We start from the raw sequence: 24,004 nt of genomic DNA on the forward strand, positions 1-24,004 counted from the left end.
ACCCAATCCGTTCCCCTCAGTAGCATGGAGCCGAGAGAGGGAAAGATGGCCCCCACTCGGCTCCATAACATTGGATGACGGAAGCGACATCAAACGTCACTTCCGCTCAATTGTCTTAAAGTGGAAATTTAAAAAAAAAAGACATTTCTTTTTTTATTGCATTCAAGTGTAAATGTCTTTTTGACCCTAGATCTCAAATTAAAGAGGTCCTGTCATACTTCTTTTCTATTACAAGGGAGGTTTACATTCCATGTAATAGGAATAAAAGTGACCCAATAGGAATAAAAGGACAGTGTAAAAAGAAAAAATTGAAAGCGTTCCGTCCCGCCGTGCTCATGTGCAGCAGCAAACGCATATATATGCATGTCGCGCCCGCATATGTAAACTATGTTCAAACCACAAGCAATAACTCTAGCAAAAAGACCAAAGACCTCCTCTGTAACTCAAAACTGGTAACCTGTAGAAATTTTTAAACATTATCCTTCACAATATAAAAAAAAAAATTGGGCCAACTTTACTGTTTTCTTATTCAAAAAAGTGCATTTTTTAAAAAAAAATTGCCTTGTAAAACCTCTGCGTAAATACGGTGTCACAAACTATTGCAACGACCGCCATTTTATTCTCTAAGGTGTCTGAAAAAAAAAAAAAAAAAAAAAAGATATATATAATGTTTGGGGGGGGTTTCTACATAATTTTCTAGCAAAAAAAACAAAACAGATTTTAACTTGTAAAACAACAAGTTTGAAAAATAGGCCTGGTCCTTAGGTGGTTAAATTTGTACAGGCAGTCCCAGAGTTACGAACAACTCCTAATTACGAACGGAGGTGACGTAATGTCACTGCCGGCCACTTGCACTCCACACTGGTCCCAGATACAGCCATCTTGCAGCGCCGGACACATCCCACACTGCAGTACTGCATGGCCAGAAGAGCCCCAAATAACATGACTGTGTGCGCATAAGCACCTGGAACATCCCACATCACTCCACAGGCTGGAGTTGCACTTAGAAATGTATGTGAAGTGAACAGTGTGAAATCCAAAAACGGAACAGCTGCACCATTAAAAAGGTCTTAAACATTACATGAAATATTTAATTGTAACAATGGTGCGCTTATTCCAACAAAAAAAAAAAAAAAAACATAACATAACATAGTAAACATAACTGCACAAAATCCCCTAGATCAAAACATTGAGTGTATATATCAATCAATCTGTGCATATAAAATCCTTTTTAACAGGTTTAATGGTGACTTCTTAAAGTGTCCATACAGTGCTCCTCCAACACAGGAATAAACTTTTTCGTGATACATGTCACCACTTCCACCACCAGGTGCAATGCCCACTCAACCTTAAAGAGCGACCCCACTGGGTCAAATCGTGCCTTCAAAAAGTATGATCTTAGACAGTCCAGAGAGGTGGGACCCCAGAAGAGGAGTATCGTGGCCACTCTGTGCAAACCAACTGCACAGAGGAGGCAAGTATGACATGTTCGTTTCCTTTTTGTTAGTTTTTTAAAAACGAGACTTTACATATCCTTTAAACTGAATAGGTTGTTTTACAAGGTGAGGGTTTACAATCACTTTAATAGTAGACATTTCACAGGTAAGTACAGAAAAACTTACAGGCACAGGTTTCCATTTGGTTTTCTTTTGCTCTGATGTAGATGAACATTTTGGAGATCGGTCTATGAATAAGAGGAAAAAAAAAAGCATTATGCTGATTTTGGCATATTTTCTTGCCTAATTCTGCTTTTGATATTTTTTTTTGAAAATTATGTTTATTCAACATTTGAGTAAGACATACAGTACAACACATACAAAACTCGTATCCCAGCCCCCCCCCCCCCCCCTTTCCTGTGCAACATTCTATAAAGTGCAGGAGCATAAGTAAAGCTGACAACCTTGCAGACAACAATAATTGTTATTCTAGAATCTTATAGATTACACCATCTTCTCGAGGAAACAGTCACAATTGAGTTGCAGTTTAACTATGGTTTCAAATAGGTCTAAACCACTGCAGTTCCTAGATTAGAGTGTCATTGTCATCAACCCAGCACTGCCACACCTTCTCAAACTTTTTGGGACAGCCCCTACTTAGATATGTAGCTTTGTAAAGGGGTAGTGCCTTATTTACAATGTCTTTCCAGTAGGATGCCGTAGGGGATTCAGGCTTTTTCCAGCATAGCAAGATGGCTTTACGTGTGTAAAACAAAGAAAGAGATCATGGTCCTTTAGGCCCTACACGGTGCCATCTCCTCCACCAGGCCCAGTAAACATACTGAGACTGTTAGCGGGATGGGTATAGTCAGTAAGCCTTGAATGGTATGTGTGCCCCCCCCGTCCAAAACTCCCGTATCGGTCGGCAATGCCAGAATATATGGTCAAAGTCTGCAGAATTGGTGGTGCATCGCCAGCACTCAGCTGCGCCATCCTTGCTGGGGTATAATATACCCTGTGCAGTAGTTTAAATTGAATGAGCCTATCCTGAGCCAACAGTAGAGCCCCAAACGAGTGATTCCACATATCATCCCAGTCATCCCCTCTGAAATCAGGTATTAAAGCACTCCATGTGTCCCTGCATTTGCTCAGCATTTTTGGCCTTTCCACAAACAACTGTTTGTAAACTTCTGATAAAGGTTTTTTTAGGTTTTACTCACAGTAAAAGCTCCAAATGGGATGACCCAATTTCCAAGGTATCTGATCCAAACTGTGTCATGAAAGCATGTCTCAATTGTATATAGTGGAAGAAATACCAGTTAGGCAACCTGTGTTTATCCTTAAGTTGGTTAAAAGTAAGTAATTTCCTACCCTCAACTTTGTGCTTCAGTTATTTTATACCTACCCGAGCCCAAATGATGGGGTCTGGTATTGTACCCAAATGAGGTAATCTGGGGTTAAACCACAAGGGGGTATCCGGTGACCATATCCCGGTCACCGATTTCATCAGCACCTGTGCCTTGTCCCATGCGCGAACAGTGACGCGCATCGAGCCAGTCAAAGATAGCGATGCTTGAGTGCCCCTGTATACCAGAAAAAACAGGCTCTCATACGACCCCATACAAGCTGCTTCTAACACATTTGCTGCATCCCCATTGTCTTGTAACAACCAGCGTCTAGCAACCATCATTTGCCCCGCTATAAAATATTTGAAATGGTCCTGAAGCGCTAGTCCACCCTGTCCCAGAGGTTCCTGTAGTGTACGAAGGCTAATCCTGGGGTGTGCTGTGGACCATAGGAAAGAACCGAACAGACTGTTCAAATGCCTAAAGAACAAAGAGGGGACCCAAATTGGGGAGTTTCATAAGAAGTACAAGAATACCGGCAACACTTTGATTTTCAGAAGGTTTACTCTTCCAATAAGAGAGTGGCAGGTGTCTCCAAGCATCCAGCTGTATTTTTACCTTGGCCAGGAGTGGGGGGAGATACAGTGACATGAAATCACTTATCCTGGGAGATATATGAATGCCTATGTATTTAAACTGAGATACCCAGGAAATGGAGACCGCTTTCGTCGCCAGAGCCAGGGCACCCATGTCAATGACCATTACATTAGATTTTTCCCAATTCACACATAGCCCTGAGAAACAGGAGAATTTGTCTAAGATCTCAAAGACTGCCTCTAAAGATGGTCCTGGGTCTTGTAGGAAGAGAAGCATGTCATCTGCGTACAGAGCAGTGCACTCTCGAATGCCTCCTACCCCTAACGCCTTCACATCAGGCGAGTTCCTGAGAGCTATGGCCAGCGGCTCCATCACCAGAGCGAATAAGGATGGAGAGAGAGGGCATTCCTGTTGCGTACCCCTACCCACCGCAAACTGAGAGGAGACTGACGTACCTAGCCTAATGGCCGCCTTCGGTCTACTGTAGAGCAGGGATATCCATGTCATAAACATGTCCCCAAACCCCATATGTTTTAGCATCGCAGACATGTAATTCCAGTCTATGGAATCATAGGCTTTAGCCATGTCCAGGGACACCACCACCAACCTAGCCCGGGATCAGCATGGTCAACCTGTAGGTGTGCGAACAACCTGCGAAGTTTAGTGTCCATAGCCTTCTGGGGAATAAAGCCTGTTTGATCTATGGCCACCAGGGTAGTGATAACCCAGGACAGCCTTGTGGCCAATATCTTTGTCAGGATCTTAAGGTCCTGATTCAAGAGTGCTATAGGTCTATAAGAGTAACAAGATAACGGGTCCTTACCCGGTTTGGGCAGAAGGTTCACCTGGGCCTCTAATAGGGAGTCTGGGAGAAGTTTATTCTCTAAACAAAAAAGGAAAAGGGACCTAAGCCGTGGGACCAGAGCCTCCAGATATGATCTATACCACTCTATACAAAACCCATCGGGGCTTGGGGATTTGTGAGGAGGGAAGGATCTGATAGCCGTTTCAATCTCCTTCTCCATTATCTCAGCCTCCAAATTATTTCTATCTGTCTCCGACAGAACAAGACTATCTGGAGAAGATAATAATGCTTCCAAGTCCTGTGCACTATAAGCCGGGATAGAAGCATATATTACTTTGTAATATTCTACAAACGTATCCAGGATAGCAGTCGGATTCGTAAATAGGACCCCTTGGGCATTTTTAATACAAGGTATGTTTGTCTGCATTCTCTGTTCTGCCACTAGAACAGCCAGTAACTTCCCATTTGTATCACCTTGTTCAAAGATGGACTCAGCCCTCTTTGTACAAGAAGTATGCGTCAGCTCTGTGAAGTGCAGTGCCAGAAGACGGCGAGCCTCCAGTAACTCTGTGTATGTGACATCTGACTGATTACTTGCATGAGCTAGTTTGTGCGCCCTTTCCTCATCTTGTAATTCCTGGGTTTTTCTATTGTATACTTTACGTGCTGTCCCCGCATACATGCCTTTAAGGCATCCCACACAACAGGTAGATCAGCCGATTCGAGATTGTCTTCCCAGTAAAATACGGCGCCACCTAAGAGGACACTGACTCAACTTCCAGCCAACCTGGGTTCAACCTCCATGCTCCCCCCCCTAAGCTGCAGGGGCAGACCAATGTATGATCCGACAGGCCACCAGCTAAATAATTTGCGTCCCTCACCAACTGTAGCATGGGGTCATTAGCGAACGCCAGATCTATCCTTGAGGAAGATCTATGGGTTTTGGATAGATAGGAGAAGCTCCCGGTGGTGGGATTTTTCCATCTCCACAGCTCTGTCAAGGAAGCCGTGTCTGCACAGGCAGAGAGATCTGATCTACTGATGCCGCCCTGGACACGTTAGACTTTTTAAAGGCGGCACACAAGATGGCATTGAAGTCACCCGCTATCAGGAGGGGGAGATGCATCAAGGGAGCTAACTTGCCTAGTAGATCATACAACACCTGAACCTGAAATGGGGGAGAAACATAGAGGTTCACCAATACCGATTGTATGCATATATAGATCAGCAATAACAATTAGGAACCGACCTCCAGGGTCAGATATGACTTGATGGCTGGTACAGGGGACCGCCTTGCTGATTAAAATAGCTACTCCTCTGGCATGGGTGGAGTATGTGGCATGCAATACACACTGGATCCAGGATCTGCGCAAGGTCAGCATCCTGTTCCCATCCAAGTGCATCTCCTGCAAAAACACCACCTGTGGTTTGATTGGTTTCATGTATTGGAACATCAAGGCTTGACGGAACTTATCGTTTAAGCCTCAGACGCTACAAGACGCCACATTAACTATTGACCCTGCCATAGACCTACATTAATAGACCTACATTAGCATAATATATGAATCACTGTATACCATCAGTATGGGCGAATGTAACCAAGAGATCCTCATATACTGTAAGTGTATCAGAGTACATATGTCACCAAGGGCCCAGTATGTAACATTGGACATTCCTTTTAAAAAAGTCCCCAGTCCCATTAAACTCCCTGCTGCAGTGTTAAGAAACCAAAACATATACACGCAGCTTGTTCCCAAAACTTGTCTCCAGTCAGAAAGCGTGACCACAAAAAAAGGTCCAGAACAAAACAGAAAAAAAAGAGCAAAAAAGAAGTTCCTGAGTCCATCAGTCTGAAAGACATTACTGTTCGTGCCTCTGTCGCTCCGTGCCTTAAAGACGGATACGCTGTAGACCCCCTATTAGGAAGGATAGGATCTTTCTGCCCGACAGGAAACATCCAATCTCAACAGGAGTAGTAGGTGGGGGTCTGCTTGGGTGAAGTTCAAGCTGGGTATAGGCGACTGACTAGCCAATACAGTGGGCAAGGGTACTAACTTCCAGCTCCCCCCCATCCTGGGAAAAGGATTAAAAAAAGCCCCCCCCCCACCCCCCTATAAACAGTCCCACACTTGCAGTAAAAAAGGAGGGAAACAGACTGCAACCGCTGACATGTTGGCCCTTTGACTCACAGACCGTTGATCCAATCATTGGCCTCCATAGGTGTATCAAAGAAACGGACTGTGCCTTTGTGAGGAACCCGCAGTCTGCTGGGGTAGAGCATGCTGTACTTGATATCCTTTTTTCTAAGCCAGCATCTCACCTCATTAAAGGATCTGCGGCGCTTCTGAACATCGGCTGAAAAATCTGGGAACAGCATCACTTTGGTGTTTTCATAAGGCAGTTCGGGGTGCTTCCTATGCCAGTATCATATCCCGAAAGTTTAAGAACCGCACCAGAAATGGCCGTGGGTGGGCACCTTCAGGGCAACGGCTGTAGGGACTCTGTGGGCCCTTTCTACCAAGTAGGTGGGAGGCATGTCAGGCAGGCCCAGCAGACTTTTGAATAATGATTCAGCAAAAGCAGCCGGACGGAGCCCCTAGCACGCTCCGGCAGGCCCACCATGCGAATATTATTGCGTCTTTGTCTATTTTCAGCATCGTCCACTTTATGGACTAAGGAACTCACCAACGACTGAAGATCCGCTATTTGTGTGGCTTAGGACCCCTGCTGGTCTTCCACCGCGCTGATCCGGCCCTCTGCCTCCGACAGCCGCCCCCTGATCTTATCCAAGTCATGGCGGATCAGGGTACATTCAGACGCCATGTATTCCACCCATACCATCAGCATGGTTTTAAAGCCCTCTATGGCCTCCAGGACAGGCTTAGTAATTGAGTCTGGAGCTGCCTCTATTAAGGTGGAAGACAGAGGAACGTTCTGTTCCGGAGATGGAGACGCCATAGCTGCAGGGGATTTCACTGGGCTCAGCTGCGTCTCCTGTCCATGTTGTGCTCCGGAGGCAGTGGGTAAAATGGCGCCTGGAGAGCTTGCGGCCTGCCCCTTTCCAGGGAGCTGTGGCTTCAGGTCTTTTGGCGTCTTACCCCGGCCTTTTGCAGACATGATTGCGGCTTTTGGAGGGTCCAGGACGCTAGGCGAGTCAGGGAGATGTCCTCACGACGGAGAATGAGCAAGAATTCAGGGTATTTTAAAGCGGATGTGCACGGAGCTCTGAAGGCACACGTCTTCTCCCCTGCTTTTGATAATTAAACACCACATTAGACTAATCCTTCCACTGCCATGATTATGCTCACATTCTGTACCCCAGGTGGCTATATCCGATTTCCAATTTTTGAGAGAAAGAAAAAAATCAGCAAAAACTGACATCAATTTTATGTTTGTGATGTGCAAAACCCTTCCATGTGTACCTTACTGAAAAGGCTATAGATAAGGGTGGTTATCGTTTATCTGTACAACTTATTCACTGGATTTGGCGTGGGGACACGGATGCCTTCAGCTGCCTTTGTGCTCTTGCTGGGTGTTCAATGTGTCCTTGTGCCTTTAAAGAGGAGTGGGCTCCATCTAGGCAAATCATTAATTTATCCACTGCTATCTAGGCTCCAACTCAAATATTAGGTTAGGACCACAGTATACAGAGGAGCTGCAGCTTTCACAAATATTTGCAAATGCACGCAACCAAACCATTTATTTTTAATGTGAACTGTTAGGGTCAATTTATTTTTCTTCTGCAGGCTAACTGGTAAATGTTGAAAAAATTAGTCTAACGCTTTTCTAGAACTATCACTTGTTTTTAAATCCAAACAGACTCTAAATTTGTGATGAAAAACAAAATAGTACTATATTTACATCTACTAATTGCAAATTTTAGATACTACAAGTAAAACATATATATATATATATATATATATATATATATATATATATAAAATGCACTAATTTTTGCAATATACAAAGTTTTGGGTTGGTTATTTAAAGTGGTTGTAAACCCCATTTATGAAATTTGATCTAAGCACATATAGCTGTAGTGTTTACTTATCCCTCTCCAAAGCTCTTTCTCTCTGGTGCTCAGTTTCTCTGTTATCAACATGAGCCACTTCTGAAAGTTCTCGGACACATGAGATAACAGTAGCTGAAAATTTCTGTCGGGGAGAGTGCTTAGAGGAAGATAAGCACTGAGCTTGTCTATTCAGAATACAGCACTGCATGTTTCTTGGTTCCTCTGTCTATGTGTAGGGGGGTGTCCCTTTCCTCCACTCAGCTCTCACACAGTGTAAATCCAGTATCCCCATAAACCCTTATGTGCTGCTGAAAGAGGAAGAAAGATTTTTAAAAGGATCTATACTTTCTAAAGAGTGTAGAAAGGGGAAGACAGCAGATATACTGGATTTGTTTAATCTCTGTGTATCATCTGTGGCTATTCACTTTAATGGGTATATGTGAGGGTTTACAACCACTTTAACCACTTCAATACAGGGTATTTTCACCCCCTTCCTGCCAAGGCCAATTTTCAGTTTTCAGCGCTGTAACATTTTAAATGACAATTGCATGGTCATGCAACACTGTACCCATTTTTCCCACAAATAGAGCTTTCGTTTGGTGGTATTTGATCACCTCTGTGTTTTTTATTTTTTGCGCTATAAACAAAAAAAGAGCGAAAAGTTTGAAAAAAAACTTTTTGCTATAATAAATATAACAAATTGAAAAAAAAAAATATATTTTTTTCCCCAGTTTAGGTCGATATGTACTCTTCTACATTTTTTTGGTAAAAAAAAATAAAAAACCCCAAAAAAACGCAATAAGCATATATTGATTGGTTTGCTCAAAAGTTATAGCGCTTACAAAATAGGAAATTGATTTATGGCATTTTTATTATTATTTTTTTACTTGTAAGGGCGGTGATCTGCGATTTTTGCGACATTGCGGTGGACAGATTGGACACTTGACAATATTTTGGGACCATTGACATTTATACAGCAATCAGTGCTATAAAAATGCACTGATTACTGTAGAAATGTCACTGGCAGGGAAGGAGTTAACACTAGGGGGCGATCAAAGGGTTAAATGTGTTACCTAGGGAGTGATTCCAACTGTGGGGGGATGTGACTGACTAGGGGAGGAGACCGATCAGTGTTCCTATATACTAGGAACACACAATCTCTCTCCTCTCCCCTTTACACACACAGATCCATGTTCCTGCTCTGTCACGAGGGACTGCGTGCGCCCAGCAGACATCGCGGCCGCCGGGCACGCGCATTTGGCTCCTCTGACGCGGCACGCATGCCCCTATACCGCCAGAAAGGATGGGAGATCCCATCTGTGGACATCATATGACATTGGATGGGATGTGAAGTGGTTAAAAAGGGTGACAGCAGATTTTCCAGTTAATTGGGGGAATCACAGTAGCATAGGGATAAACTTGTATTGTAGCTGGTAAATGTGCTGGGAAATGTTATACTCACGTTGCCTCTACACTGAGAGCTGAACGATCAGATACAGACGATTACTCAGTTCTCCCCCCTGATCTGAGCAGTGACTGTCACTGCTCTGCCCCTCCAGTGTGGAGGGAGCAGCTGGCTTGGTCTCAACCGGTGGTCGAGGCTTCTACGTGGATCCCATATAGTCAGGATCTGTTCAGAGCCTGGGCTGGCTCTGTGACATTAGCAAAACGGGTCATAGGAGTGCAGAACAAACTGCACTTCTGTGATCCATATTTATTATGGGTACTGTAGGAAAGGATGGGTGGACTTCATTATGAAAAAATTCTATAATATATACATCTAACATGTATACATTAGGGTTTTACCATGAGTGGTTTTGTTATATATTCACTTTTGTAATTTAAGTTAATTGAAAGTCTATTTATTGAGTTTTACTGTTGTTTTTCTACTTTATTAATGTAAAGAGCCTTGCTGTTTTTTAAGGCGCCCATTGTGTCCAATGACCACGTGGCTACTCCCAGGTGGGGGGATTCACTACCACAATCAAGATGGTGATGGGGCCACTTAGACTAACCAGACTCCCAATGTCTTTGTTATAGTCAACAGTAAGCAGAAATCAGAGACAGAACTGAAAAAACTCAGCCTGCTTTTGCTGCAATAAGTGTAGGAATCTACTTCAGTAGGTGGTCTCTGTTAACAGCCAGGAATGGAATCAAAGACTATAACAAATACAAAGAATATGACCACGGGTCTCCAAAGAGAAAATCAAAGTACAACAAAAATCGAACTTTACTACAAGAAATACATTAATATATATGGTTACCATTAATAACTGAGAAGTCCAATTCTGGTCGAACAAATTTGTGGCCTTCCAACAATGTAGACTGTAAATCCTCCTTGGAAAAGAGACTGCCCTCTGCAACACTGGCATTCATTGCTAAGTAAAAAAAAATAAAAATTGCATAATATTAGCATTTTAAAGGAGAAAAAAATGTTGCACGGTATCAGCATTTAAGATGGAAACATTGATAATCTTAGAATTTAGACACTAACCTAGGCATGCTTTTGTTCTGGCCTTGGTCAACTTCCATTAGGCAGACCACAAAACTGCAAAAAGTTAGTGAGCTGCTCACATGGTAATATGTGAGGTACAGACAGTACTGATAGTACCCACTATAGGAGGTTTACTCACCAGAAGGAGCCTTTAATCTCTGTGGTAATACAGATCTGCGTGTAGGAGTGCCATTTCCTCCTCTGTCTTGGGCTTTTCCAGCTGAAGACACTATTGAATTTTCCACATTTGGCTTCTGTAAAAAGGAAGAAAATAAAACTATAAAAACACACAATATTCCGATTACCAGTTATGATAAAGCTTATTTACTGGCTAAAATGTTTAATAAATTTCATAGAAAGAGAGAGAAAGAGAAAAAGAGAACAAGAGAGAGAGAGAGAGAGAGAGAGAGAGAGAGAGAGAGAGAGAGAGAGAGAGAGAGAGAGAGAGAGAGAGAGAGAGAGAGAGAGAGAGAGAGAGAAAGAGAAAGAGAAAAAAAGAAAGAGAAAGAAAAAGAGAAAAAGAGAGCTTGCCCCTGTAAATAATTAGTAAGACCTCATCTTGAATTTGCAGTTCAGTTTTGGGCACTAGTTCACAAAAAGGAAAATCGGGGAACTGGAGAAAGTGTAGAGACGTGCAACCAAACTGAGAAGAGGCATGGAGGCGCTCAGCTACGAGGAAAGATTAGAGGAACTGATTTTTTTCCTTATTGAAAAGAGGAGATTAAAAGGGGGGGTGTGATCAACATGTATAAATACATAAGTGGTCCATACAGTGAACTTGGGGTAGGGTTATTAACTTTAAAGCAGAACCATACTCACCTTGGCTCCAGAGATGTGGCATTACTGAGCTCCCTACCCAACCGCTGACACCTTTGAGTGGCCAGCTTCCAGGTCTTGATCGTCAGCCGCTTTCATTGGCTGGGCAAGGATGATGTCACTAGTAAGATTCAGCATTGACAAAATTTGTACAGTGAGCTGCATGTGTGCAAAATGCGGACAGACAGGTAAGTAACTTTAATGCAGAAGAGACCAAGCATGTCTCTTCTGCATTAAAATTCCTGCCTGTTCACCCATTTTTAATTGTGGCCTAAAGTTCCACTTTAAGGTAATCACAAAAGGACAAGGGGGCACACTTTACATCTGGGTGAAAAGAGATGTAACCTCCAAATATGGAAAGACCTCTTCACAGTAAGAGCTGTAACAAAGTGGAATAGACTCCCTCAAGAACTAGTTCTGGCCAGTCAGTAGATTTAAAAAACAAAAAAAAACAAAAAAAAAAAAACTATTTTCTAAATGAACAAAATCTAAATGAATACTTATATTTACAGGTAAGAACACCAGGGGTAGTTGGACCCAGGAATATCTAATTTTCTCTTTTCGTGTGTATGTTTTTTTTTCCCCTTTTCTGTTGGTTGAACTAGATGCACTTGTCCCTTTTTTCAACCCGACTATGTAACAGAATGCAAAGGATAATAGCAAATTCTACTGTAAACAAGACCTAATGACAATTCTAATATACCATGGAGGAAATAAAATTAAAAGTAAAAAGTGGATATATACTGGTAAGGATTCCTTTTTTTTAAAAATTAGAGCCTACAAATCATTTTTAGCACAGTGGCACAATTCCCACTGAAGTATATATTGAGATTACATAACAGTAAAATGTAATGTTTTGGGGGCTCATCACTGTGTTCAAATAGGACGTGAAACCACAAAAAACATTGCACTTTCCTGGTATGTGTCTACAATAAAAATTTTGGATGAGAAACATGCCGATGTGCTGCTGACATAACTTAGGTTGAAGTCTTCAACCTATCATGGCTCTATCTGTTGTTGACACTAAAGCAACAAAATGTTTATCAACATTGCTCAGGGCTGAGAGATAACTATAAACATTGTATCATTTGGCTCTTAGATTAAAAGGGATGAACTTCGTTCTGCAAATGAGGCACTTAAAGCGGAGTTCCACCCTAAAATGGAACTTCCTCTTTAAGGGAGGTAACCCCCTGACATGGCACATTTGGCATGTCATTTTTTTTTGGGGGGAGAGAGATGGGACCCTCTTTTCAGAGGGTCCCAGCTCCCAATTCCTACCGGCGCACCGCAGCACCAGAAGGGAGCTCACCTATCCCCCCTCCCTCTTGGCAATCATCTGGGACACGTCTCATAGGTCCCACATGATTGTCCGGCCAGTCACAGCATGCGGCTCGCGCATGCGCAGTGGGTGTCCAGCTGTGAAGCCACAGCCGGGGTCCCACAGTTACAATGCCGGCGCCGCAGAAAGGAGGGGGAGATGAGCGGGGCTTTGCATCGCTGGACCGTGGGACAAGCGAGTGTACGATTATTAAAAGTCAGCAGCTGCAGTATTTGTAGCTGCTGACTTTTTATTTTTTTAAGCAGAACTCCGCTTTAAAGACTTACGGCTCTTTCACATGGGGCGGATCAGTGATGATCCGCCCCGTGAACACCCGCTTGCTCAGCGGGGATCGGCGCTGAGCAGAAAGATGACAGGTCCATCGCTGCACACTGTGCAGCGATGGACCTGTCGGAGCACCGCTCTCCCCTATGGGGGATCGGATGATGACGGACCGTAGGGTCCGTCGTCACCCGATCCGATACGAAAATGGATGGAAAAGTAGGGTTTTCCTCCGTTACACTTTTCGGATCGGAGCGGGTCGGATGTCAGCAGACATGTCACCGCTGACATCTGACGCTCCATAGGAATACATGTATGTCCGTTTTTTCATCCGAAAACGGAAGGATGAAAAACGGACATACGGATCGTCAGTGTGAAAGAGCCCTAAGCCATTTTCTGACACTTGTTGCTTACAAGTTAAAATCTGTATTTTTTGCTAGAAAATTGAATTACTTAGAACCCCAAACATTATATATTATTTTTTAAGAGATCCTAGAGAATAAAATGGCAGATGTTGCAATATTTTATGTCACACTGTATTTGCGCAGCGGTCTTTCAAGTGCAATTTTTTGGGAAAAATACACTTCAATTTATTAAAAAAAAAAAAAAAAAAAAAAACTAAAAAACAGTAAAGGTAAGCACATTTTTTTGTGAAATGTGAAACATTATGTTACGCCTCGAGAATCGTGATCTTTATTCTAAGCAAAAAAATTCCGACTCTCATTTAACCAGAAACATGCAGCTCTAGAATGTGCTCCTTCACTGTTAACCACTTGCCGACCGCTGCACGCCGATGTACGTCCAAACTTTGGAGGCGGATATCGTTGTTATGGCAGCAGCTAGCTGCCATAACCCCGGTATCCCCGTTTTTGTGCGGCGGTCGGATTTCAGATAAAAGTGGTCCCTGCGGCGGATTCGCCGCGAGATCACTTTTATCGGTGGCGGGAGAGGGCCCCCCCTCCCGCCGCGATCCGGTGCCCTCCGCCGCTTACCGGAGCCGTTGGTAGTGGCGGAAGCAAGCGCGTCCGTCTCCCTTCTATGCCTGGAGACGAGTGAGGCTAAGGTGGTGCCCACTCGTCTCCATGCTGGGCGGAAGCGACGTCTAAACGTCACTTCTGCCTATGCCTCTTAAAGGCACATTTTTTTCAATGTCATTTTTTCAAATTACTTTTTTTTTTATTGCATTTTAGTGTATATATGAGCTCTGAGGTCTTTTTGACCCAAGATCTCATATTTAAGAGGTCCTGTCATGCTTTTTTCTATTACAAGTGATGTTTACATTCCTTGTAATAGGAATAAAAGTGACACATTTTTTTTTCAAAACAGTGTAAAAATAAATAAAATCATGTAAAATAAATAATAATAAAAAAATTTTTTAAAAACCCCCCCGTCCCGACGAGCTCGAGCGCAGAAGCGAACGCATACGTGAGTAGCGCCCACATATTAAAAACGTTGGTCAAACCACACATGTGAGGTATCGCCGCGACCGGTAGAGCGAGAGCAATAATTCTAGCCCTAGACCTCCTCTGTAACGCAAAACATGCAACCTGTAGAATTTTTTAAACGTCGTCTATGGAGATTTTTGAGGGTAAAAGTTTGACGCCATTCCACGAGCGGGCGCAATTTTGAAGCGTGACATGTTGGGTATCAATTTACTTGGCGTAACATTATATTTCACAATATAAAAACAAACTGGGCTAACTTTACTGTTGTCTTATTTTATTTTTTCAAAAAAGTGAATTTTTTCAAAAAAAAAGTGCGCTTATAAGACCGCTGCGCAAATAAGGTGCAAAAAAAAAAAGTATTGCATTGACTGCCATTTTATTCTCTAGGGTGTTAGAAAAAAAATATATAATGTTTGGGGGTTCTAAGTAATTTTCTAGCAAAAAAAAAAAACTGTTTTAAACATGTAAACACCTAAAATCCAAAACGAGGCTGGTCCTTAAGTTGTTAAAAGAGAAGTATGGGTTTTTTTTTTTTTTTTTTAATTAATACTTACCTAGGTGGATGCAGCATAAGTCTGATGCTGCATCTGTCCCCCAGTGCCTCTTTCACTCTAACTAGGGATGGAGGCTGTATTGATGGCCTTTTATTTTTTATTTTTAGGCTAGTGACTCCTGATAGATAGCTCTCCATTATACCCCCAATGTCCCACATTTGGTAGCTGTCCGCTTTTACAACATCCATATCACTTCTTATTAGCGATGACACTTTTCAGCAGTATGTCCTGTGTCTGAGACTCAAGACATACAGTGGAGCTGGTTTTTGCCTGATATTTCCGGGAGCTGCGATGTTCACAGGCATCCCTCCCACTTCCCCTCTGACCATTGTTTGGCACGAGGAGGTGGGCGGGTCTATCCTCTGCGCATCGCCGCCACGCACCCGCCCTGTGCATCGGACGTCCTTGTGGCATTTCTTGCTGGGACGTGATTGGCCACCTTGTCTGACCAATGGGGGACGGTGTCTGGGTTTATATAAGCGGCAGCTGCCGCTCTGACTCTGGCGCCTCCCCTTTATGGCACACCAGTGTGACGCTGGTTGAGTCTTGTTTGCGCTATGCCGGGTACGACACTTCTGCATGTGTCACGGGTTACTGTATCACCAGCTCACTCTATACACTGAGCACTACTTCACTGACCACTGTGATCCCAGTTCTTAAGGTAATTACGGTTCATCTTTCTTTCTACCACCAGCACTCATTCACCCACACTTCCAGTATGTGTGTATGTATTCATACACACAACCTCCCCCTCCTTTTCTTCTTTTTTCTCACTACCTTCATCACATGTCACGTGGCTCAGGGGTCTCTTCCATATTTACCCCACTTGGGTTATATAACACTATACTATATATTATAATTTATTCCTAGATTGGAGCCCCTGCTGCACCCATGGAGGGACATATATTATCCTTGGGTACCACATCCATTTTCCCTGCCTTGTTATAGACACCCCCACAGCTCCCAGTACAGACAACTATGCTGGCCCATTTGCTCCGGTACAGATACTTTCACAGGCTGCTGACATTAAGTTGCTATGTGCATTTTCAAAATTTTTTTAAAGGTGCCTGCAGAGCATTGCACACGGGTGCAATGTTAGGCTCCTGCTAAGTCTTCTTTCAGCTGTGTGTCTGTATCTCTCTATGGGCTTTACAAAGCTAGAAAATGTCTGAATGAACTACGAGCGGGCTGAATAGCACACTCGCAGTTCATTGATACTTCCTTAACAGGGAACACAACTATATGAAGTTGTCTTTGGCATAGAAACTTCAGTAAAAAACAAATATTTTATTGCAGGACAAAATGATTTTCTTATATTGGATATTAAGAACGTTAAGGTGTATAAACTATTCATTTAAAGCTTTTTTTTTTTCTTTTACCTTAACAATCTTGGGCTTGTCATATTGCATGTAACGGGATTTCACCAACTTCGGGGCTGCTAAAGTATATGAAGAGAAAGACAAAAACAATTTTAGACTGTCTGGCAAGAAGTTTTTACGTATAAAAGTTAAATAGTTTCCTGAACAAACGCAACAATTTTCACAAAATTTTCACCATGGCACTGTGAGCAAATCTAACTATATTAATTTTATAAAACAAACACTAAGATCTTCTGCTGGGCTGCCAACCTCCCCATGATGCATGGACAGGCCCGTGCTCCTTTCCTTAATGAATGCAATATGTGAAATACATATCCCGGGAGGCACTGCGGGCAGTGTGCGCATCATTTTCCGAAGGCGACTGACATGCATGGGGAGGCAGGGCGGACACATAATAAATACATATATTATGCACACATATAGATATATATATACCGTATATACTCGAGTATAAGTCGACCCGAGTATAAGTCGAGGCCCATATTTTACCACAAAAAACTGGGAAAAACTTATTGACCCTAGTATAAGACGAGGGTGTGAAATGCAGCAGTTACTGTAAGTGGAAAAAGAGGGTCAACAATGCCCATCTGCAGCTGCATGCCTCCCTGTGTCTTGTGCATGTGTCCTGTGCAGCCTACCTGTGTCCTGTGTCCCGTACATGTGTCCTGTGTCCCTGTGTCCTGTACATGTGTATGTGTCCCTGTGGATGTGTCCCTGTGTCCTGTACATGTGTATGTGTCATGTGTCCCTGTGTATGTGCATGTGTATGTGTCCCTGTGCAGCCTACCTGTGTGCTGTGCAACCTCCGTGTGGCGATCCCCATCCTCCGATCAGCGTGTGATAATAAAGTTCGGCAGGCCTTCCACTGTTCAAAAGCCAGGCCTCCTCCTCGTCTGTGATAGGCAGAACACTCAGCAGTCAGCCTATCACGGATATTCTCTCATTCTCATACCACGGACGAGGATGAGAGAATGTCCGTGATAGGCTGTACACTGACTGCTGGGAAATGGAGTGTTCAGCCTATCACAGACGAGGAGGAGGCGCGGCTTTTGAAAGCTGGAATAGCCTCCGAACTTTATTATCACATGCAGGCCGCATTCTGCCTGCATGACACGCTGATCATGTAGGCTGACGGTGGTGACTCGAGTATAAGTCAAGGGGGGCACTTTCAACCTAAAAAAAAAAAAAGGCTGAAAATCTCAACTTATACTCGAGTATATAATATATATATATATATATATATATATATATATATATATATATATATATATATATATATATATATATATATATATATATATATATATATATATATATATATATATATATATATATATATACACATACATATACATACACACTGGATATAAAAAGTCTACACCCCAATGTAAGCCAAGGAGGAAGCATTTGCAAGGAGCTTGGATCATCCTACTTTAATCCTTTGCTATCCTTGCTGCTGAACAGCCTGGCGAGCCTGTACATCTGCCCTACCCAATCCCTGGCATCCCCTGCTTCAGATCCAGTCATTATATCTATGCCTGGCTGGCCGGCCCTGCAGCAGTAATCCAGCCGAGGCTGGCTCCATATACTCGAGGCCCACCGCCATCTTGAGGCCTACAGTGCTTTTCACATCATAGATGCCTGAGCTTGTGCTAAGCTGCTTGGAGTGGTGAGTACCCCAGTGGTGTCCACTAACACCCTGAGACTGAGTGCTGTGAGGCCCCTCTGCCAGATCATCGTCACAAGCTGCTGGCTATCCATCCACCTGCTCCACCCTACCAGACCCTTGCCCTCAGATTAATGGGCCCTAAAAACCGGGCCAAAAACTCATCCACACCAAGCCGCCCGGCCCCCTGTCACGGCTGCTAGGCCGGATCCTTCTCTTATAGGGAGGTTGCAGGCCCTGCTGGCTGAACTAGCTATGGAGTCTGAGACTTCCCCAGATGTGGCTCTCCCTGCCCCCTCCTCCCAGGATAGCATGGCAATGATCCTGGCCGCTATTGAACAGAGCAAAACCTCCATGCTGGTGAGAATCGATCGCCTTGCAGAAGAATGTAATCTCATTAGAAACGACCTAGATAAGATCAGAGGTAGACTGACTGAATCGGAATCCAGACTTTCTGCCACTGAAGACCTTATGGATACTCACACTAACACCATAGCGGACTTGCAACGCACGGTCGCCTGCTTGTCGCCAAATCCGATGACACAGAAAACAGGGCAAGACAGAAAACAATGTCCGAGTCTTGGGCCTCAGTTTTTTCGGCCTTTTGAAGAACTATTCAAAGAAGTCTGAAGATCTATCTGTTAAGGGTTTTAAACTGACTGGCATTGTTGTTGGGGTTGCTGGTCAGTAGGGAGTTCAACAGGTTTCTTCCCTGGAACTTCGAGCCTCACGTAGACGACTTTTGGTATAAAGGTTTAGGGATTAAACTACTAGCCCAGTTATGTTGGGGTATTGGCTAGGTAGTAGGGTGTTTTTTGATTATGTCTGGGTAGGGTGTTATGTGTTCTAGGGGGAGGGTTTTCTCTGTTTAGAAGATCTGGATACACAATGTGCTGCTCAAATGCTTCGTTGGTCTCTGACCCTAATGAATATATGTGCCAATTTTGGGTTTACTTACATGTGTTGGTTTGCTGGGCTCATCCTGCTCCTGTTTCCCCCAATGTTCCATGATAGCTCCCCTCAGATGCTGAGCTGCTGACCATTTTGTCATGGAACGTCAGGGGGCTTAACTCCAAACATAAAAGAACACTGTTATTCCAATATTTAAAACTGCATAACCCCCACATAGTGCTGCTGCAGGAGACGCACTTAACTGGTAGCAAGGTTCTGGCTCTGAAAAAGCCCAGGGTGCAAAGGGCGCTTCATACGTCTTATTCCTTGTATTCTCGAGGGGTGTCTATACTGATCAGCAAACGTGTACCATGTGTAATTCATGATGTTCATTTAGATCCCCAGGGGAAATTTGTTATGGTAGTGTTGAGCATTTATAACAAGAAATATGTCACTGTGAATGTCTATCTGCCTCCTCCGAGCCAGATACAGATTCTGTACGCGCTCTATGGGAGGCTGGCTCCGCATTGCCCAGCGCATGTTCTGTTCATGGGAGACTTCAATGCTACACTGTCCTGTGACCTGGATAGGCCTTCCCCTCAATCTACTTTTAAATTCTCATCTTGGAACGTGGGCTTAGGCATCAGAGTTCCAAGAGGCATGGCGGTGGCTTCACCCCCACAATAGAATGTACTCTTGCTTCTCGACCACATTTAAAACCTTCTCCCGAATTGATCTGACTTTTGCCAATGCTGCCCTGCTGGCCAGCATTCAGGAGGCAAGTTACCTTCCTCTGGCCTCTCTAACCACCACCCACTTAAATTGACCATTAGGACCGCCCATGTCGTTCTCATTCCAAAGCCTAATAAAGAGCCTAAGCTGTGCGCCTCCTACAGACCAATCGCACTTCTCAATTGTGATCTAAAAATACTAACCAAGTTACTGGCCACTAGACTTAATAGAGTAATAAAATCCCTGATTGACTCTGATCAAACGGGCTTCATGCCCAGTAGGTCCACAGACATTAATATATGTAGACTATTTTCTAATATACATGCCCCCCATACTAACCAGGGCACTAGGACCATTGCCACCCTTGATATGGAAAAAGCATTTGACACAGTGGAGTGGGTATATCTGTGGGAGGTGCTTAGAAGAACGGGTTTCCCACTGCAATTTCTTGCTTGGATACGCACACTGTATACCGGTCCCATGGCATGCATTAAACTAAATGGCCCCCTGTCTCCTCCGTTCCCCCTGCAGAGGGGCACCAGTCAGGGAAACCCTCTCTCCCCGGCTCCGTCCGCCCTGGCCATGGAGCCTATTGCTCAGGCCCTCAGGAGCTCCGCCGAGGTTCGTGGTCTTAGGGTGGGCTGGCTGGAGGAGAGAGTGGCTCTCTACGCGGATGATCTGCTGCTTTTTTTGAATGACTCTGGTGACTCTCTGCGGGGTGCACTCGGTATCATGGATGCCTTCTCCGCCTTCACGGGGTTGAGAGTGAACTGGCACAAGTCTCATCTGTTCCCTGTGGATGAGGGGGCCAGGTCCTCCTCACCCTCCTCTCTCCCACTCCAGTGGGTTGATCAGTTTACCTATTTAGGTATTATCATCTCAAAAGAGAGTAGGGACTTTGTGCGGCTCAATCTTGACCCTGTCTTGGTAGCAATTAAAACCAAACTGAAGGCTTGGAGCAATCTTCCCCTTTCCCTTATTGGGCGCATCAACCTTCTCAAAATGAAAGTCCTCCCTAAATTTACGCACATTTTTTGTAACTCCCCACAATGGCTGACCAAAACTTTCTTTAATTCTCTTAAGCAACTCTTCCTCTCCTTTATTTGGGGGCCTAAACCGCCTAGATTCAAATACACCACTCTGACCAGGCCTGTGGACAGTGGGGGCTTGGCTCTCCCTGATTGCAACAAGTATTTCTTGGCCACTCAGCTTGAGACCGCACATTGGTGGTTGCAGCCAGACCTGGCCAACTCTGTGGTCATGCCGGAGGCGGCTACAGTGGGGTCTCTGGAGGCCTTGAAGGGGTTGCTATTCAGGGGGCCTAAAACGCCTCACCATCTCACCCCTTCTATGCGTACCACTAAGCGGGGATGGAAGGTGGGTGAGGCGCTGAGGGCACCCCAGCCGAACTCCTGGTCTCCTCACACCCCCCTGTGGCTGAACCCTAACCTATCACAGTTCAATACCATCCCGGATCCACAGGCCTGGGCCAAATTCAAAATGCTGACCCTTGAGCATGTTATCACCAACAGGGAGCTCACCCCCTTTCACGTTTTACGCACCACATTTAATGTGCCTGCACAGGCCCATTTTAGGTATCTTCAAATCGCTCATGCCTACAGTTGTCAATCTTAGGCCAACCACCAGTTGAATTGGCATACTCGGAGCTCGAATCCACCCTTCGGGTGAAGGACTTGGAGAAACCCACGTATCAACTCTATGGGTCCCTGCTGGTTGCTGCCGGCCCCGAGTTGTCCCCCCTCCGCAGGAGATGAGTGGGAGACATACCGGAGCTGGACAAGGACGACTGGAGGGAGATTTGGGACTTTCCCTTCTCCCCTCTGGTCTCAGCTAGAGACAAACTGGTCCAATACAAAATTGTGCATAGAGCTCACTACACGCTTCACAGGCTGCACCAGATGCCGCCAGCGCATTCTTCGGCGTGCTGGCGTTGCTCCTACCAACCGGGTGACTTTTTCTACATTTTTTGGGTTTGCCCAGCAATCGAACATTATTGGAAAGATGTACTCCAGGTAATTGCTAAGGTCACTAAGACTCGTGTTCCTTATGATCCTAAATATTGTCTGCTGGGGCTGGTGGAACAACTGTCACTGCTCAGAGCCAGGAAAATACTCATATCCCTGCTATTGTACTATGCTCGTAAGGCCATTACGATTAACTGGAAACAATAGTCTCCCCTCTCTGTCAGATTCTGGAAAAGCCTAGTTGAATGCCAGTTTACCCCTGTATAAAGCCACCTACTCGGGCAGAGGTTGTCCACAAAAGTTTGAAAAGGTATGGACCTGTTGGCTAGATGATGGCTAGATGATAATACCACTGCAACTGATACAGTAACCAATTCCTAGATTAACACTATATCTCTAGTCTGTTAGTATATTAACCCAACTACTCTCATGTTGCATTATCCTGTTGGTACCAATTTGAGCACAGATTCTCCCGAACTGAACCTCTCCCCACATTGGGGTTATAGTATAAGTTAGTTTGTTTTATGTTGTATGTTGTGTCCTGTTGCGGTATGTTGCCGCATCAGAAGAACTGCCCCTGCGTGGGCAAGGTTTGGCCCCGGCGTGGGCTAATTTTGTATGCTAATGAAAAATTTAATAAAAAAAGATTTTGCAAAAAAAAAAAAAAAAAAAGTCTACACCCCTGTTAAAAATGTCAGGTTTCTAAGATGTAAAAAAGCGAGACAAAGATAAATAATTTCAGAACTTTTTCCACCTTAAGGCCTCTTTCTCACGGGGCGGATCAGTGATGATCCGCCCCGTGAACATCCGCTGGCTCAGCGGGGATCGCTCCGCCGATCCCCGCTGAGCAGGAAGATGACAGGTGCATCGCTGCACGCTGTGCAGCGACGGACCTGTCAGAGCGCCGCTCTCCCCTATGGGGGGATCGGATGATGACGGACCGTAGTGTCCGTCGTCACCCGATCTGATAACGGATGGAAAAGTAGGTTTTTCCTCCGTTACACTTTTCGGATCGGAGCGGGGTCGGATGTCAGCGGACATGTCACCGCTGACATCCGACGCTCCATAGGGATGAATGTATGTCTGTTTTTCATCCGAAAACGGAAGGATGAAAAACGGACATACGGATCGTCCATGTGAAAGAGGCCTTAGGCTTCATGTACATGGGACGTTTTTACAACCTCTCCTGAAACAATTTAACTTGACAGATAGTAACACACGTTTAAAACGTCCGTTTGGCGCGTTTAAATGCCACGTTTTCATTTAGAAGCGGTTTTTTCCCAAAATAGCCAAAAATGAAAAACGCCTGTAAACGAAACCCGGCTAAAAGCAAGTTACTGCATTTAGAAGCATTTGGCGCTCGAAATGCCTCTAAACCTAGCTTCTGAACCCATTTTTTTTGCGTTCCAAAAAAAAGCCTCTAAACTCAACTGCCTAAAAACTGTACTCATAAGATAACATAGAAGAGAGTTCGGGAACAGTTGAAAAAAATGCCTAACTGCTCCAAAACCTCCGTTTAGCAGCAGCAGTGTACATGAGGCCTTAAAGTGACCTATAAACTGTACAACTCAGTTGAACAACAAACTGAAATCTTCTAGTTGGAGGGAAATAAAAAAAAACTAAAACAATATGGTTGCATAAGTATGCACACCCTTAAATACTTTGTTGAAACACCTTTTGATTTGAGTCTATCAGCATGACACATCTTGACTTGGCAATATTTGCCCACTCTTTGCAAAAACACTCAAAACAAAAAATCTGTCAGATTGCAAGAGAATCTCCTGTGCACTAGGGGTGCTAAAATCAATCGTTGCATCGATGCATTGCGATTCGGGTGTCCCCGATGCAGCATTGATGCATAAAGACCGGAAAATCGACTGCGAGTGACGTCATGGCGACTAGCCCCGCCCCTCCCAGGAAAGCGCTCGGAGCGTATTTTTTAAATGACTTTATTTTAATAAATGCCGTGTTACTATGAATGAAGTGCACCGCTGTATGTGATTTTTTTTTTAAAATATGTCACTTCATACTGAATTTCACAGTAGTACGATATATCCCGCTCATGTGACTCCCGACTGAGGCTTGGTTTTCCACCAAATCATTCTAGGATACCCTGTTTTTTTAACCATTCTAGCATTGATTTAGGAATGTGCTTAGGGCCAATCTTTTGTTTAACTACTTCAACCCCGGAAGGTTTTACTCCCTTAATGACCAAGCCATTTTTTGTGATACGGCACTGCGTTTAT

General features: G+C 44.1%; 1 protein-coding gene across 1 annotated transcript in view; it reads right to left on the bottom strand.

Annotated features, from left to right (window-relative positions):
* HAUS8 (HAUS augmin like complex subunit 8) overlaps positions 1–24,004 on the bottom strand; it is a 123,371-nt gene that overhangs the window by 50,799 nt on the left and 48,568 nt on the right. The window contains exons 3-6 of the mRNA XM_073593026.1: positions 16,485–16,543; positions 10,830–10,944; positions 10,461–10,574; positions 1,623–1,684 (exon numbers count right to left, since the gene is read on the bottom strand). Coding sequence (XP_073449127.1) covers positions 1,623–1,684; positions 10,461–10,574; positions 10,830–10,944; positions 16,485–16,543 — 350 coding nt within the window. The remainder of the gene's footprint in view (positions 1–1,622; positions 1,685–10,460; positions 10,575–10,829; positions 10,945–16,484; positions 16,544–24,004) is intronic.

The sequence above is a fragment of the Aquarana catesbeiana genome, linkage group LG01 (genome assembly GCF_042186555.1).
Source record: "Aquarana catesbeiana isolate 2022-GZ linkage group LG01, ASM4218655v1, whole genome shotgun sequence".
NCBI classification, from domain to species: domain Eukaryota; kingdom Metazoa; phylum Chordata; class Amphibia; order Anura; family Ranidae; genus Aquarana; species Aquarana catesbeiana.